We start from the raw sequence: 18423 nt of genomic DNA, 5'->3' as shown, positions 1-18423 counted from the left end.
AACAACAACAACAATGCCTCAACTGCCAACTGCAGATGTTTGTGGCTGACCAGGCCGCTTGACATTTCCTAAGGCTCAGTCCTGCACCAGGCACAAGGGAAACAGGAATGAGACATGCAACCTCGCCCAAGTGTCTCTTAGCCCACTCGGGCAGAGGATGAGGATGAAGCAGTGGGATGTGTACAGATGGGGCAGTGGGCTAGAGTGAATGTCATTGTCTTCATGGAGTCATTGAAAAATTGGGATTTGGCAGACCTGGGTTCGATGTGTGTTTCTTACCCTGTCACCTTGGACATGCATTTCAACCTATGTGAACCTTACTTTCCTCATCTGGAAAATGGTAGCAATTCCAGCTGTTAACACAGGTAAAGTCCTAGTACAGTACCTGGCATAGTGGGTGCTCAGTCAATGCTGCTGGTATAGTCATGACTGATGATATCAGGGATGGCTCCCGAGGGATGCCTGCTGGGCCCAAGATACGATCTCCTTGGCATGTCATTTTGCCATCCTGAGTGTCCCCTCTTTAGACTTTTGTGGTCTGCAATTCAGAGAGGCTGGTTAGGTCCCCTTTGGAAGTAGCTGCCTCTCCACCATTTGTGTGGTCAGCATGTAGGACACCAGGTGGTGTATGAGGTGCTTCCTGCCCATTAGGTGCTCTGTAGGGCAGCTCTGCCTGCCTTGGGAGACTAACCTGGCCACCTCCCTCTTTTCCTGCAGTCAGCATTCTCACAGCTGCGGTTAACGCCTGGCCTGCGGAAGGTCCTCTTTGCCACAGCCCTGGGGACTGTGGCCTTGGCCCTGGCCGCTCACCAGCTGAAGAGGCGACGGCGGAGGAAGAAGCAGGTTGGCCCCAAGATGGGAGGTGAACAGCTGGGCACGGTGCCTCTCCCCATCCTGATGGCCAGGAAGGTCCCGTCGGTGAAGAAAGGTAGGTGTGAAGTGGTGGGGAAAGGCCTGACCAGGGTTCAAGTCCCAGCTCAGCAGGTGACTTCCCATCTTCTATCAGGAGTCTCCTTGTCTGTGAAGTGGGGGTAACAGTGACATCTGCTCTCTGGAGTCCTTATGAAGGTATGGTAGATGACGTGCCCAGTCAGTGGAAGTTGTTCTGATTGTTTTTATTGTCTGAGGACCCCTTTGGGAGCACGTGGGTCCAGAGGCAGCTAGTGGGGTATGGCTCTTTGGTACAGGGAGAGAGGCTCCCTAGGTTTAGGAGCAAGAAGGGGTGTATGGTTACTGAGCCATACGATAGTTTAAAAAAAATAAATAATTTATGTACAGTAAGATGTGGGAGCTCTAGTGGCATAGTGCCTAAAGCATTTGACTGCTAACCAGAAGGCTGGTGGTTCAAACCCACCGGCCACTTCTTGGAAGGAAGGTTGGGCAATCAACTTGCGTAGAGATACTGCCTCAGAAACCCAAGGAGGGGTGGTTATGAGTCGGATCCGACTCAATGGCAGTGGGTTGAGTTGAGTTGAGTTGACAGAAAGATTTGCACACGATCAATTAAGAACTTTTCCATCACCCTGTAAATTTTCCCATATCCCTTTGCAGTTAGTCCCTCTCCTCTCTCCCCAGGCCCTGGCAGCCACTGATGTGTTTTGTGGTTGCTCGTGTGGTTTTTTCTCGTTCTTCTTTTTTTTTTTTTAGTTGGTTTTAAATTATAAATACAGATCTACAGATGGAAATAGATTGATTCATATTTTTTTCCTGAGGATTTATTCCTAAATATTTGAAAGAACAAAGATGCAGAAAAAAGTTACATAGTGTGCTTCTCTTTTTTCAGTTGATTTTTTTGTTATAAGACAGATATATATCTAGAGATGGGTTGGTTTAGATTTTTTCTTAAGCAATAACTCCTCATAGCCCCCTGTTAATCATAACCCAGAAACTTAGTGTTTATCACTGACATGTCATATGGATCTTTTTCCAAGATAGGGAGTTCTCCTCTTGGGAGAAACCCTGTTTTAAGAAGCAAAAGTTTCCTGTGAAAATGAATTTTAATTGTGAATTACCATTGCAAAAGGGAAGTTTTATCTTTACAATTGGAAAAAGTAAGTTTCTAGACTAGACTAGAGGCACAGATAGGACCATGAGATGTGCACTGGCCGCTGGCCACCTGGGACCACTGACTCCACTGGCTCTGAACTTGTCGCACTGTGCCGTACCACTGCCACGTCCCACCTCATCTTCCCTTTCTTACTTTTCCCACTTTCTTTCTGAAAAAGGTCATCCGTGTATGATTTTAAAGAGGTGTGGCCTCAAGTCCCCTTTGGAACAAGGAAAATTCTAAGTCAGTCATGTAATCAGCAACACAGAGAAAACCTAGTGAAAGGGAGGTGGGGAAGTAGCTGGATCTCATGCTTAGCTTTTCTTGGCGGATCTAGGCCCTTCCTCTGGGCCAGGCCCTGGTCTGGGTGATGGGGATATGGTAGTGAGCAGGACAACAAGCAGGGGCCCAGCACTGTTCTGCTGCATACTCAACAGAGTATTCTGACAGTACCCTGACTTATAGGTCAAGATTGGCGCTCAGACATGGGACAAGGGGAGGGTGGTTGAGGTGAGGGGATGGCGTACGCAGAAGCAGGTGCGAAACCTTCAGTGACCCCTGCCCTCCTGCTCCTCACAGGATACTCCAGCCGGAGGGTACAGAGCCCCAGTAGCAAGAGCAATGACACTCTCAGTGGCATTTCTTCCATCGAGCCCAGCAAACACTCCGGCTCCTCCCACAGCTTGGCCTCGGTGAGGACCTGGGTGTGGGCTGCCAGGCGAGGCTGGGCAGGGGCAGCGGGGTGCCTGTCACGGCCTCTGGGCTCAGTACCAAGTTCTATGTAGGTCCTAATCTCTACCCTCAGGAGGCTTATTGACTGGTAGGGAGAGGAGAGAAGAGGTTTCGCTCATTCATTCATTTATTCATTCAGTCAGTCTTCATGCACCCATGTGTACATCCATTCATACAGGCTTCCAGAGATTTTTTATTGATCACTTGCATGTGCCAGGCATTGGTGAGAGAAAGGTGGATAAGATGCAAAAGAGAAGTTTTTGGTCTCCTGAGGAAGATACTTATCTGTGAAATCTCATTCATTCGTTCATTCATACATTTAACCTACTTTGTTCTGGGGACTCTGCTAGGCAGTGGGGCTATGGAGGTAAACAAAACCAGGAGGAGTGTGTTTTCTCTTGGGTAATGGCTTTTGGTTCATTCATCTGTTCAGTTATTAATTCACTTAGCAAGCCCCAAGTCCCAGCTCTGAGCCAGGCACTGTTCTGGGGACACAGGGATGGGTGAGAGATGGTTGTTGTCTGGGAGGAACCCACAGCCTGGGAGGATGTGTGAGGATGGATGGATATGGCCCTTGTGCCTGGCCTGACCTATAACGGCTGGTGTCTCAGTCCTTCTTGACAGACTGGTAGAGGAGGCCTAGAACAGAGAGTGGGTAGCGTCTTTCTGGAGTTGGGCTCAGGGCAGGATTTATCAGAGGCTGCTGGTTCCTGGGCCAGCTGTTGGCTTTGGTATTTCTTCCCACTTAGGCAGTTTCTGTGAAGCATCATTAGGCACTCACTTGGAGTTTGTAGAGCAGCTGTGCTAGGGCCCCAAATGCTGTGGGCAGGGGCTAGTTCAGGGATGATATTTGAAGAGGGTATGAGAAAGGCTCAGGGGGATCCTGCAAAGGGCCCAGGAAGGTCTCACTCCATGCCCTCGGGTCCCTGTGCTGCTTGGCGCTCAGATGGTGATAGTGAACTCATCCAGCCCCACGGCTGCCTGCTCAGGACCATGGGATACCAGAGCAATGGAGGAGTCTGTGACGGCGAGTGATGGCAACGCTGAGAGCCTCTACATGCAAGGTAGGGCCTGGAGGCTGGCCTGTGGGCTTTCCTGGGACAGGATAGAGGAATGACCTCCTTCCGGTGCCCAGGCCAGACTCAGGATACTTTCAGTGCCACTTTGCCTCCACTACGTGCCTCCAACCACCCCAGTCAATGGTTCCCATCCATTTATGGGCAGGGGATGGTCTCCAGGAACCATTCTGGTCTGAATGAAGGCCTATAAACTGATAAACCATGAAAAAGGGATCAGGACCTAAGGCGACCATCCTACCAGGCTCTCGTCCTTCCAGGCCTTCCTGTTCCCTAGCCGTTCTAAGGCCTCTTCTGAGTAGGGCTTTGTGGGACCAGGCTGCTCTCTGTCTGCTGGAGCCTGACTGTCCCTTTTCTTGTGCTGTGCACAGGCATGGAGCTGTTTGAGGAGGCTCTGCAGAAGTGGGAGCAGGCACTGAGTGTGGGGCAGAGGGGGGAGAGCAGCAACACCCCCACACCGGGGGACAGCCTCCAGAACCCAGAGACGGCTTCAGAGGTGCTGTCTGAGGTAGGTGGTCTTCCCCTGTATACCCTCTTCCCTTGCAGTGGGAAAGTGTTGGCAGCATGGAACAAGAGGCACCCTAATTTTAGCAGCTTCCGCTCTGTGCCTTGGGGAAGGTTAGTCATCCCTTTACAAGAGTGCAATAACTCATGGAATTACTAAATAATTCCCAAAGTAAATAACTCATGAAAAGTGTTTAACACAATGCCTAACAAAAACACTCACTGCCATCAAGTCAATTCTGATTTCACAGTGACTCCCAGTGGCTTTCTGAGACCGTAAATCTTTACATAAGTAGATCGTACCCCATCTTCACAATACCTAAAGCACTTAGTAATTACTCAGTAAATACAGGCTGCCATTATTAATGGTTATTCATTATTAGTAATAAATAATTTAATACCAGTTAATTAGCATAAGCTTTTTGGAGCACAGAATGGGACCGGGTAACAGAAGCTATGATGATGCTCACACTCCATTCTCAACTACGTAAGGAAGCTCTGCTCCTGAAAGATTGGAAGGAAATAGGCTTATGATCATAGTTGATAAGACTATAGGACTTTTGCTTTTTTGTTTTGTTTTGTTTTTAATATACCTTTATCTTTCTAACATCATTTAAGTATCTACTTTCATACGAGTAGGCCAAAACACAGACAATGGGCCTATAAGTTCATGTGAATGATCAGAATTCCCAGGTGTATAGTAGAGCTGACAAGGGGCAAGGTTATGGTCATTGCTTGGTCACAGCCAGCTACCCAGAGGGACCGAGTAGTTGATCCTGCAGGCTTGGAACCATAGTCGCAGGGGACATCAAGCTCAATTGGCATAACATACTATACAAAACATCATTCCACCTACTACTTTGGCGAGTAGCGACTGGGACCTTAAAAGCTAGGAAGCTGCCATCTAGACGCAACAACGGGTCTCTCCTTGTCAAGAAGAAAGAAGAAAACCAAAATTAATTGAAACAATCAGTCCTAGTGACTGGTACACCATCCGATCTGCAACCTATACAACTATGAGACCAGAAGAACTAGATGGTGCCCAGCTACCACTGCCATCCACTTGGAAGGGATGTAGGAGATCCTGCATAGAGAGGGAGAACAATGTGGAACAAAACTCAAAATCATTTGGAGGAAAAAAAAAAAAAAGAAGGTCGGGACCAGGTTTGCTGGTCCAATAGAGCCTGGTGTAACCACTGAGACTATGGCCCCTAGCTGCCCTTCAGGTCTGGAATTGAACCCACAACTGTGGTTTCCAGCCAAACAAAGTATAGGCATGTCAGTTAAACATTTACCTCAAGTAGACACACGCCCTGGAGAGAACAATCATAGGAGAAGGAAGGGCTGCTTATGCACAGGGAGATAGCTCAGGGTGCAGAAGAGTATGAAGGGATGGAGACTGGGAGGAGGTAACTACGGGGAGGAAGTGGGAGGGGAGCTGTTGCATTGTAAATTGTGGTCAATGACATGAGACAAAGTATATGTGAACTGCTGTATGAAAAGTGAATTTACTCTGTAAATCTTCACCCAAATCCTAATTAAAAAAAAAAAAAAAAAAAAAAAAAAAGAGTAGGCCAAAACATATGTTCTAGAATGTTGATTGAAGCATTGCTTAGTCATATTTTCAAAAAGCACAAAAAACCTGTAAACCACATGCCTGTCAGTGGGGGGACTAGAGTCCTAAGCAGCCATTAAAAAGGCAGAGGGACAGCTGTGTGAGCTGATGTGTTACTGTATCCAAGATCCCTCCTTAAGAGAAAAAAGCAAGATGTGGAACCGTCTGTGTAGTGGGATCCTGTGTGGGTAAATGTTTATAAAGCTGTGCATCCAGGCATATGGACACTCGGGGGTCAGTGCTGGTTTGTGGGTGTGTTTTTATTTTCCCCCAGAAGGATACACAGGAAATTGCTAACAACAGTTCTTTATGCAGAGAGGGTCTGGAGGGTAAGGTGGGAAAAGGCTTTTATTTCACTTTTCTGTGCTTTTCAGCACCTTGCTGTTCTGTTTGACTTTTCTAATTTTAAGCATGTGCTCCTGGGCAGGGCTTATGTGGGTGGTGATACTGAGAGCTGATGTTTTATTCTTTGTGCCTGCCGTATTTAAATAAATTTAAAAAAAAAAGCCCCCTGATGAGTTCCTGTCCTCTACTGAAATGAGGTCAAGTGTGGGTAGGGGGGTCACCTCTTGGAGAAGCAGGGTGCCAGTATCTGGAGAATCAGTCGGTCTAGCCAGGAAGAATGAGAGCAACTCCAGGGATTAACAACAGGGCAGTTTAACCCAGGGAATTGGTTATAAAGGTGAGGGAGGAGAGGCCCAACGAGATGGGGAGGGAGCCTGCAGGGTAGCAGTGGTACAAAGCCATTTCCTTCTCTAAGGCTGGCGGTTCAAACCCACCAGCCACTCCTCGGAAGGAAGGTTGGGCAATCCTACTTCCGTAGTGATACTGCCTCGGAAACCCAAGGAGGGGTCGCTATGAGTCGGGGCTGACTCGACAGCACATAACAACAGCAACAACAACCCCTCCCCCAGGGCTGGAGGGACAAGGAAATGAGGGGGTATGTCCAGAGTCATCTTTCAGAGACTTAGAACCACCGTGGGGACTGTCCAGCATGAGATGTGCCCTCTTGGGGCATGGGGATGGAGATACAGCCTGAGACAGGAGGAGGAAAGGAGATTTTCTCTGCCCCTCCTCTTCATCCTTCCACCTGTGCCTCCTGTTGGCTGAGAGCCAGTTGGTTGGGTGTCCTGGCAAACAATCTGCAGAAGGGTGGAGACATTCCTGGCACTGTCAGTAACATGGTGAAGATGTACATGCCCAGTACTCCACGAGAGGGCATCAGCTCAGAGGCTTGTCACACAAATTGGACTGCTGTAGTTGTGGGGACATGAAAATCCAAGGAAATGCCTGGTGCACAAAGTGAAGACACCCATGGGTTACAAACCCTTCAGTGCCCTTGGTTGCAGCTGTTTCAGATTGGGTCTGTGTGTGGGCAGAGAGTGGGCACCTGTGGAATGTGTAGGTTCAAGGAGTAAAGGGAGATAGATGGCTTTATTCCCAAAATTGTATTTATTGCTAATACTACAATACAGAACTCTCATTGTTTTTCATATCGTGAAAGCAATGAAATAGTAAGCATTCTTTATGTTGTTAACTGTTGAGGTGGCTCCTGACTCCTAGTGACCTCAGCCACAGTGGAATCAGAACACTGTGAACCATAGTGTTTTATGGGCTGAGTTTTAGAAGTAGATCACAAGGCCTTTCTTTCTAGTCTTTTTAATAATGGTGAAAATTACAGAAATAGAAAAGAGGGAGGAAAAAGCGCAGGCTCCAGCCAGACAGATGATGGCTGTTGTCCAGGACAAAGGCTCTCCGCCTCCCTGAGAGCTGGTGTTCTTGGGAACTCTAGAAGTAGCTGTAGAGGCCTACTCCTTGGTAGGTGCTCAATAAATTATCTTTGTTGTCAGTGTTATTGACAGCTAGAATTCTTCATCCAGGCATAATCAATTTGTATCCTTACAGACATTTTTTATGATACAATTTTTAAACAGCTTTGTTGTTGTTGTTGTTGTTGTTAGGTCCCATTGAGTTGTCTCCGACTCTGTGGACAACAGAATAAAACTCTGCCCTGTCCTGCGCCACCCCCACAGTCCTTGCTGTGATTGAGCCCATTGTTGCAGCCACTGTGTCAGTCCGTCTCATTGAGGGTCTTCCCTTTTTCACTGACCCTCTGCTTTACCAAGCATGGTATCTTTCTCCAGGGAATGATCCCTTCTGACAACATGACCCAAGTAAGTGAGGCAAAGTCTGGTCATTTTCTCTTCTAAGGACCGATCCACCTGTACTTCTTTCAGGACAGATTGTTTATTCATCTGACAGTCCATGGTATATTCAGTATTCTTTGCCAATACCACAGTCCAAACGCATCTACTCTTCTTTGGTCTTCCTTATTTATTGTCCAGCTTTCATGTGCATATGAGGCAATTGAAAATACTGTGGCTTGGGTTAGGTGAATCTTAGTCTTCAAAGTGACATCTTTGCTCCTTAACACTTTAAAGAGCTCTTTTGGAGCAGATTTGCCCAGTGCAATGTGACATCTGATTTCTTGACTCCTCCTTCCATGGGTGTTGATTGGGGATCCAAGTAAAATGATATTCCTGACGACTTCAACCTTTCTTCCACTTTTCTTGATGCTGCTTATTGGTCCAGTTGCAAGGACTTTTGTTTTCTTTATGTTGAGGTGTAATACATAATGAAAAGTGTAGTCTTTGATCTTCATCAGTAAGTGCTTCAAGTCTTCACTTTCAGCAAGAAAGGTTGTGTTATCTTCATATTGCAGGTTGTTAATCCTGATACCGTGTTCTACTTAATATAGTCCAGCTTCTTGGATTATTTGTTCAGCATACAGATTGAATAAGTATGGTGAGAAGATACAGCCCTGACGCACGCCCTTCCTGATTTTAAACTGTTGAATGTCCCTATGTTCTGTTCAAATAACAGCCTGTTGGTCTTTGTACAGGTTCCTCATGAGCACAATTAGAAGTATTCTGGAATTCCCATTCTTATTAATGTTATCCATAATTTGTTATGACTACATAGTCGAATGCCTTTGCATAGCCAATAAAACACAGGTAATCATCTTTCTGCTATTGTTTGCTTTCAGCCAAGATCCATCTGGCATCAGCAATCATATCCCTTGTTCCACTTCTTCTGAATCCAGCTTGAAGAAGTTCCCTGTCAATATACTTCCACAACCATTTTTGTATTATCTTCAGCAAAATTTTACTTGTGTGTGATATTAATGATATGGTTCAATGATTGCCACATTCTGTTGGATACTATTTCTTTGGAATGGGCACAAATATCAATCTTGTCCAGTTGGTTGGCCAGGTAGCTGTCGTCCAGATTTCTTGTCATGAATGAGTAAGCACTTCCAGTGCTGCATCTGTTTGTTGAAACACCTCAGTGGGTATTCCATCAATTCCGGGAGCTTTGTTTTTCACCAATTCCTTCAGTATAGCTTGGACCTCTTCCTTCAGACCGTTGTTTCTTGATCGTATGCTACCTCCTGAAATATTTGAACGTCAATCAGTTCTTTTTGGTACAGTGATTCTGTGTGTTCCTTCCATCTTCTTTTGATGCTTCCTGCATAGTTCAATATTTTGCCCATTAGAATCCTTCAATATTGCAATTTGGGGCTTGAATTTTTTCTTCATTTCTTTCAGCTTGAGAAATGCCAAGTGTGTTCTTCCCTTTTGTATTTGTAACTCCAGGTCTTTGAAGATTTCATTATAATGCTTTACTTTGTCTTCTCAAGATGCCCTTATTTCTTCCATTCACTTAAGGTACTTACTCTCCATTTAAGAGCAAGTTTCAGCATCTCTTCTGACATCGTTTTGGTATATGCTTCCTTTCCTGTCATTTTAATGACCTTCTGCTTTCTTCATGTATGATGTTCTTGATGTCATCCCACAACTCATCTGGTCTTCGGTCACTGGCGTTAAATTAGTCAAATCTGTTATTTAGATGCTCTCTGAATTCAGTTGGGATATAATCAAGGTCATATTTTGCCTCTTATGTTGTTGTTGTTGTTATGTGCCGTCAAGTCAGCCCTGACTCATAGCGACCCCTCCTTGGGTTTCCGAGGCAGTATCACTACGGAAGTAGGATTGCCCAACCTTCCTTCCGAGGAGTGGCTGATGGGTTTGAACCACCAGCCATCTGGTGAGCAGTCAAGTGCCTTAGCCACAATGCTACCAGAGCTCCCTTGCCTCTTATAGACCTGTTTTAATTAGACCTGTTTTAATTTTCTTCAGCTTCAAGTTGAACTTGCATGTGGGCAGTTAATAGTCTGTTCCACAGTCAGCTCCTGGCCTTGTTTTGACTGATGATATTGCCTCTTTCCACAGATGTAGTTGATATGATTGCTATGTATTCCATCTGGTGAGATTTTTTTTAAACAGCTTTACTGAAATATAATTCATACACCATATAATTTACCAATTTATATCGTATAATTTATTGGCTTTTAGTATATTCATAGACTTGTGCAAACATCAGCACTATCAATTTTAGAACATTTTGATCACTCCAAAAATAAACGCATGACCATTAGCAGTTACTCCCCATTTCCGCTGTTGGCTACTGGCAACCACTGATCTACTTCCTACCTCTATGGTTTTGACTATTCTGGACATTTCATATAAATGGGAGTCATATAATATGTGGACTTTTGAACTGGCTTCTTTTTTTAACATCATATTTTCAAGGCTTATTCATGTTCAGTATGTCATTCTATTTTATGGTTGAATAATATCCCATTGTATGAATATACCACATTTTGTTTATCTGTTCATCAGTTCATGGACATTTGGGTTGTTTCTACTTTTTGGCTATTATGAATAATATTGGTGTGAACATCTATCTGCATGTTTTTGTCTGGATATATGTTTTTAGTTCTTCTGAGTATATACCTGGAAGTAGAATTACAGGGTCATAAGGAGTTCTGGTGATACAGTGGTTAAAATGCTCAGCTACTAACCAAAAGGCCAATGGTTCAAATCCACCAGCCACTCCACAGGTAAAAGATGTGGCAGTCTGCTTCCATAAAGATTATAGCCTTGGAAACCCTGTAGGGCAATTCAGCTCTGTGCTATAGGGTCATTATGAGTTGAAATCTACTTGACAGCAGTGAGTTTGGTTTGGTATGGCAACTTTATGTTAAACTTTTTGAGGAACCATCAGACTGTTTTCTATAGCAGCTGCACTATATTTCATCCCCAACTAGCAGGGTATGAGGGGTAATTTCTTTACATCCTCGTCAGCACTTGTTCTGATTTCTTTTTAACTATAGCCATGCTAATGGATGTGAAGTGGTATCTCATTGTGGTTTTGATTTGTGTTTCCTTGATAGCTATTGATGTTGAGCATGGTTTCATATGCTTATTGGTCGTTTGTTGATCATTTTTGGAGAAATATCTATCTATCTACTTATTTATTATTGTGATTTGGGAGCAATTTACAGAGCAAATTCACTTTCCATACAGCAGTTCACATACACTTTGTCTCATGACATTGACCACTATTCAACAGCTCCCCTCCCACTTCCTCCCGATAATTACCTCTTCCCTGTGTCCATCCCTCCATGCCTTCTTTCTCCCATGATTGTTCTTTCCAAGGAGTGTATCGACCTCAGGTAAATATTCAACTCATATGCCTGTCTTTTGCTTGGTTGGAAGCCACAGGTGTGGGTTCAATTTCAGCTAGAGGCCATAGTCTCAGTGGTTCCATCAGGCTCTATCGGACCAGCAAACCTGGTCCCCCCTGTTTTTTTTTTTCTCCAGATTATTTTAAGTTTTGTCCACATTGTTCTCCCTCTCTGTCAGGGATCTCCTACATAGATCCCCTTCCAACTGGTTGACATTGGTAGCCGGGCACTATCTAATTCTTTTGGTCTCATAGTTGATTAGGCTGAATTGGATGGTGTACCAGTCACTAAGACTGATTGTATCCATGAATTTTTGGTTTTCTTCATTCTTCTTTGCTCTGGACAAGGAGAGACCCATCGTTGCATCTAGATGGCTGCTTGCAAGCTTTGAAGATCCCATTCGCTACTCGCCAAAGTAGGAGGCGGAACAATGTTTTGTGTAGTATGTTATGCCAATTGAGCTTGATGTCCCCTGCGACAATGGTCCGGAGCCCACAGGATCAACTACTAGGTCCTTCTGGGTAGTTGGCTATGACCAAGCAGTGGCTACCACCTTGCCTCTTGTCAGCTCTACTATACACCTGGGAATTCAGATCATACACATAAACTTATAGGACCATTGTCTACCAACCCTATACATGTTCTTGGGTACACTCCCCGCTTCATAGAGATACCTACTAGTTCAGCCTGCCCACCCATCTGTCTACCAATATACCCATGTTTGCCTTCACTGACAATGCTGTACTGTATGTGCTAAAGGGTTCATCTTTGTTGTCAGTACCTCCCATGTACCTCTCTATGTCTTTCTCTTCCTCAGTGCCACCATATTGATCACTCACATTTGGTACATTGCCCTTCTCTGCATCCAAATCAATACTTTATCTGTCTAACAGTGTTCCCTTCCCTCCCCTCCCACCTCTGGTAACCAACAAAGAAAATTTCCTTCCATAGATAAACCTTTCCTTGACTTTTACAATAACAGACTAATACAATATGAAAAATATCTATTTAGATCCTTTGCTCATTTTTTAATTTTTATTATTCAGTTGTTAGAGTTATGTATATATCCTCCTATAAGAAATATTTTCTCCCATCCTGTAAGCTATATTTTCATTTTCTTGATGGTTTCCTTTGAAACATGAAAGTTTTTAATTTTGATGAATTACAATTTTTTTTAATGTCATTTGTGCTTTTAGTGTCATATCTAAGAAACCATTGCCAAGCCAAGGGTCATGAAGATTTACTCTTAAGTTCTTTTCTAAGAGTTCTATGGTATTAGTTCTTACATGTATGTCTGTGAGTTAATTTTGACTTAATTTTCATATCTGGTATAAGGTAGGGGATACACACACATACACATATATGCACACAGACATATATATGTGTGTATGTATATATATTTATTAACCAATAAAACCAAGATCTTATTGTATGTAGTAGATATACATTTTTTAAAATATTTTATAACTTTTATTAGGAATTCTGACTTCTTTAAAAAGCCCTTTAAGATTTTTATATATTTATTTTATTTATTTTTGTTGTTGTTGTGATTAGGGTGAAAGTTTACAGAGTGTATCTAGTAGATATATTTTTATTACCTCATTTCTTTCTACTAAATAACATGTCTTGAATATGTTTTCATGTTATCTTTTTCAAAATGAAATTTTTAGTGAGATAATTATAAATTCACATGTACATCGTTGAGAAATGATACATGTATCCTTTACCGACTTTCCCCTAATGGTAACATCTTGTGAAACTGTAGTGCAGTATCACAATCAGGATATTGACATTGATACGGTCCACCAATCTTTTTCATATTTCTCCATTTTTACTTGTTTATGTGCTTACCTATGTCATTTTTAACAGCTTTACTGGATTCTGTTAGACTGACCATCAGTTAGCTAACCAGCTAACTAGGATGGCTGTTTTGGACTGTGTAGGGTTTTTTTTTCCCCACTTATTCTCCTTTTAAACAACCTCAAGCACATTAGTTCTCATTTTTAATACTAAAAAAAAACCAACACTTTTTGCTCATCTGTGCTCATTGTAAATCGAGACCAAAAATCACAGAGCTCGGGAGCCCCCTCCATTCTCTTCTCTTGTAAAGAGTTTGCTGTTCATTCCTCCAGTGTTTTATTAACTAGAATAACACATTTATCCTTTAAAAATAGTTGGAGCCTATTGCACGCAGTTCTGGTCTTTTCAATTAACAATAACATTTTGCACACCTTCTCAATGTGGAGAAGAGTATATGCCACATAAGCCTATGTTTGTATGAAAAGCATTGAATATATGAAACTTGAACACTTGAACATGATCTATAAATAAAGTCTGCCAGCCACCTCCGTGTAACAAATGTTCATGTCGGGCGTAGAGGTGATGTGGATTTTTTTCTAATGGGGTTTTCATGTCATCATATTTTTACTATTCTTATTTGTAATATTCCACAAAGTTCCACAGTTCCGTTAGGTCTTACTTTCTTCTAAACAGATCATCCTTTTTATTCACCGAGAGGCACCCCTGTCCTGGCTTCTCAGCAGTGTCCTTTCTTCAGTGTGGGCACTGAGATTGGCATTGGACCAGGCTTGTCACTCTTTCTGCCCAGCCCTGTGTGATACCAGACAGGAGCATGCTAATGGCAAAGTTCTGTGGCCAGGCTTCAGCCTCAGAGCAGATCAGAGCTCCATGAGATAAAAACTATGACAGGACAGTTTGTAGCCACCAAAGCAATTCACAAGTGCAACTGAAAAGTGTCACCTTGTTCTGGGTGGTTTGTTAGGCTCCATGGGTCAGGTGGAAGGTCATCTCAGGTGTATGATAGTACAGCCCAAGGGGAGTGGGTATTATCATCATTGCTTTGCAGATGGGTAAACTGAGGCACAGAGAGTAGAAATGGATGGTACAGGATATCACAGCTGGTGAGTGGCATATGGACACTCAAAGCCCATGTATAATTGTCTCTCCAAACAAGCTACAGACAAGAAAAAAATCTGCCTCATGTCACCATTCAAAGATGACACCTGTTATATTGTGTTGCGTCTCCCAGACTTTACTCTCAGGCTGTGTTGGAATATATATTTTATATACTTAGATCCCAAACATGGGATCACAGTACCCACTTTTTCACTTTCTTTCACTTTAGCGGGTCTCTCATTTTACGTGGACATGAACTGGTTCATCACAGGAAGTGTACAGCTTGATTAGATTTCAGAGCATTGCTCATCTCTGTTACAGCTGCAGGCTCCACTGGCCTCACAAGTGGGGCCTGGGCCTGGCCCTGGCCCTGACAGAGCTAAGCACAGTGGCCAGTGGGCCTAGCCTTGAATCCCGGCCGGCACTGCCAGCCTCTAGCTGGGTGCCCTGGGCCAGGCACTTGGAGGGATGAAGAGGTATGATGACGAGGTGCCTGGTCTAGAGTGTGCACTCAGTGAGTGGCAGCTATTCCCATTGTTCCTGCCCCCTCTGAGCTCTTCTAGCTCCTTCTCCCCAGTGGCCTCAGACCACAGCTGGCCCTTGTGTCCTCCCCAGGGTCCAGTTACCTGTAGGTGCCAAATTTGGCAGCCTCTGTGGAAAATAGAATTGGACCTGCCCAAGTCTCATCCTTCAGCTAGAAGCTCTTTTTTTTTTTTTTTTTAAGTTGTGATTTGGGTGAAGGTTTATAGAGCAAATTCATTTTCTGTATAGGAGTTCAGACACATTTTGTTTCATGATGTTGACTACAATCCCCACAATATAACAGCTCTCTTCCCACTTCCTCCCTGTAGTTACCTCTTCCCTGTGTCCTTCTTTACTGTGTTTTCCTGCCCCTTGAGCTATCGCCCTGTGCAAATACTGCACTTCTGTTCTCCTGTGATTGCTTGTTCTAAGGAGTGTATTTACCTGATGTAAATGTTCACCCTATATGCCTGTCTCTTGTTTATCAGGAAGTCACAGGAGTGAGTTCAATTCCAGGCCTGAAGGGTGACTAGGGGCCATAGTCTCTATCAGACCAGTAAACGTGGTCTTTTTTTATGATTTTGAGTTTTGTTCCACGGTGTTTTTCCCTCCTAGCCAGGGTCTTCCGCGTTGATCCCATTCTGAGTGGTTGACAGTGGTAACGGGGCACTCTCTAGTTCTTGTGGTCTCCTGGTCATGTAGTCAGCCAGAATCTCTTGGAGTTGACTGAGTGGTGCCCACTTCTTCCCACCGCTGGCCTTGTAGGCCCCGGGGCAGTGGGGAGGTCACTGGGGCCACAGGATGCAGTATAGTCTAGGATGCTTGGTGCACCTTGGAGGGAAGTGCCAGGTGAACTTCACACCGTTAAGCCACCCTGCACCTCCAGCAAAGGCCCACTCAGGCCTCTTTGCAAAGCACTCTCCTGCCATCCATGTCCTCCCCAAGCAGCTGTCCCTTTACTGCCCAGCCTTCAGGGTTATTGGCTGTGGCCCGATAGCTGCAGGGCTCTGGTGTTCTCCTCACCTGGCACTTCATTGCTGCTCCCTGTGCACCAAACATTGTGCTTCACAAGACACATACTATTGTTGATCCTGTTCAACAGAGGAGGCAACTGAGACTCAGAAGTGAAATGCTTCTCAAGCATACACAGTTAATACATGGCAGTGGGATTTGGCCCCAGCTCTTTCTGGGCTCCTAATTGTGCTCCTGTTATGGTAATGGTAATAATAATTACAGTAATCACTTAGTGCCTGTTACCATGTGCCAGTTTTGTGTGAAGTGCTTTCGATACCCTATCTCATTAAAGTTTTCTCATAAGTTCTGTGGAGCAGCCACTCTTTATTTTTTTGGTCTTCAGTATATGTTTATTTTTCTGTATAATATGTTTTTAAAAAATGTATAGTGATTTAGGTGAAAGTTTACAGGGCAAATTCATTTTCCATACAGCAGCTCACATACACTTTGTCTCATGACATTGACTGCAGTTTCCCACAATGCAACAGCTCTCTTCCCACATACTCCCCAATGTTACCTCTTTCCTGTGTCCTTCCCTCCATGCACTCCTGCCCCCTGAGCTGTCTCCCTGTGCATACACAGCCCTTCGTTCTCCCATGATTGATCTCTCCAAGGAGTATATCTACCTAATGTAAATGTTCAGCTCATATGCCTGTCTTTTGTTTGGCTATAGCAGCCACTCAGTTGACAGCCACTTAGTTGACAGATTAGGAAACTGAGGCTAAGAATGGGGAAGTTACTTGCCAAAGTCACACAATTTAGAACAGTTGGTGCCGAGATTTGAACCCATGTCTGCTTGTGAGCCACAGATCTAGCCACTCCATGGAAGGAATACTGGGCAATCTGCTTCCATAAAGATTTACCGCCTTGGAAACCCAAAGGGGGTCATTATGAGTCAGAATTGACGCGATGGCAATAACTGTTTGGTTTTTTTTTTAAAGTTTTTATTGTGATTTGGGTGAAAGAGTACAGAGCAATTTCATTTTCTATACAGCAGCTCACATACATTTTATCTCATGACATTGACTGTACTTCCTCACAATGCAGCAACTCCCTTCCTACTTCCTCCCCATAGTTACCTCTTCCCTCCTCTTCCCTGTGTCCTTCCCTCTGTGCACTCTTGCCCCCTGAGCTCTCTCCCTGTGCATTCACAGCCCTTCTATTCTCCCATGATTGTTCTCTCCAAGGAGTGTATCTACCTAATGTAAGTGTTCACCTCATATGCATGTCTTTTATTTGGCTGGAAGCCACAGGTGTGGGTTCAGTTCCAGACCTGAAGGGCAGCTAGGGGCCATAGTCTCAGTGGTTCCACCAGGCTCTATCAGACCAGCAAACCTGGTACCTTTTTTTTTTTTTCCCCCAAATGATTTTGAGTTTTGTTCGACATTGTTCTCCCACTCTATCCAAGATCTCCTGCATAGATCCCCCTCCGGGTGGTTGAAAGTGGTAGCTGGGCACCATCTAGTTCTTCTGGTCTCATAGTTGTATGGACTGAGAATCACATTGTGTACCAGTCACTTGGACTAACTGTTTCCATGAATCTTTTGTTTTCTTCATTCTTCTTTGCTCTGGACAAAGAGAGACCCATCATTACACCTAGATGGCTGGCTGCTTGCAAACTTTTAAGATCCTAGTCACTACTCAACAAAGTAGGAGGTGAAACAATGTTTTGTGTAGTGTATTATGCCAGTTGAACTTGTTGTCCCCTACAACTATGATCTTGAGCCCACAGGTTCAACTACTCGTTCCTTCTGGGTAGCTGGCTCTGGCCAAGAAATGACTACAACTTTGTCCCTTGTCAGCTCTACTGTACACCTGGGAATTTTTACAGAACATACAAATACACTCATAGAAATATTGTCTGCCAACCTTATACATGGTCTTGGCACATTCCCCCCTGCATAGACATACCTAACAGTTCAGCCTGTCCACCCATCTAGCCATGTTTCCCTTCACTGACAACGTAGTACTGTATGTGCAAAATGGTTATCTTTGTTGTCTATACCTCCCATGTACTTCTCTATGTCTTCCTCTTCCTTAGTGCCACCATGTTGATCATTCACATTTGGTATATTGCCCTCTCTTCACCCAAACCAATACTTGTCTCTACTTATCTAACAGTGTCCCCTCCCCTCCCCTCCCACCCCTGATAACCAACAAACAAAATTTCCTTCCATATATGGACCTTTCTTTGACTTTTTACAATAATGGACTAATATAATATTTGTCCTTCTGTGATTGACTTATTTCACTCAGCATAATGTCCTCCAACTTCATCCATGTTATGCAGTGTTTTGCAGATTCTACGTTATTCTTTAGGGTTGCATAATATTCCCTTGTGTGTATGTACCATTGGTTATCCATTCCTCAGTTGATGGACACCTAGGTTGTTTCCATCTTTTGGCTA

At 44.0% G+C, this 18423-nt stretch overlaps 1 protein-coding gene across 1 annotated transcript in view; it reads left to right on the top strand.

Annotated features, from left to right (window-relative positions):
- The window catches only part of MIGA2 (mitoguardin 2), an 83685-nt gene that overhangs the window by 3253 nt on the left and 62009 nt on the right, over window positions 1-18423 (top strand). The window contains exons 4-7 of the mRNA XM_042781452.1: window positions 718-928; window positions 2627-2739; window positions 3726-3843; window positions 4227-4363. Of these exons, the coding sequence (XP_042637386.1) occupies window positions 718-928; window positions 2627-2739; window positions 3726-3843; window positions 4227-4363 (579 nt within the window). The remainder of the gene's footprint in view (window positions 1-717; window positions 929-2626; window positions 2740-3725; window positions 3844-4226; window positions 4364-18423) is intronic.

This window comes from Orycteropus afer, unplaced genomic scaffold, assembly GCF_000298275.1.
Source record: "Orycteropus afer afer isolate SDZICR_OR568_19922 unplaced genomic scaffold, OryAfe1.0 scaffold00123, whole genome shotgun sequence".
Taxonomy (NCBI): Eukaryota; Metazoa; Chordata; class Mammalia; order Tubulidentata; family Orycteropodidae; genus Orycteropus; species Orycteropus afer.
Note: the sequence above shows the minus strand (reverse complement) of the source record. Positions and strands in the feature narration are given on the sequence as shown.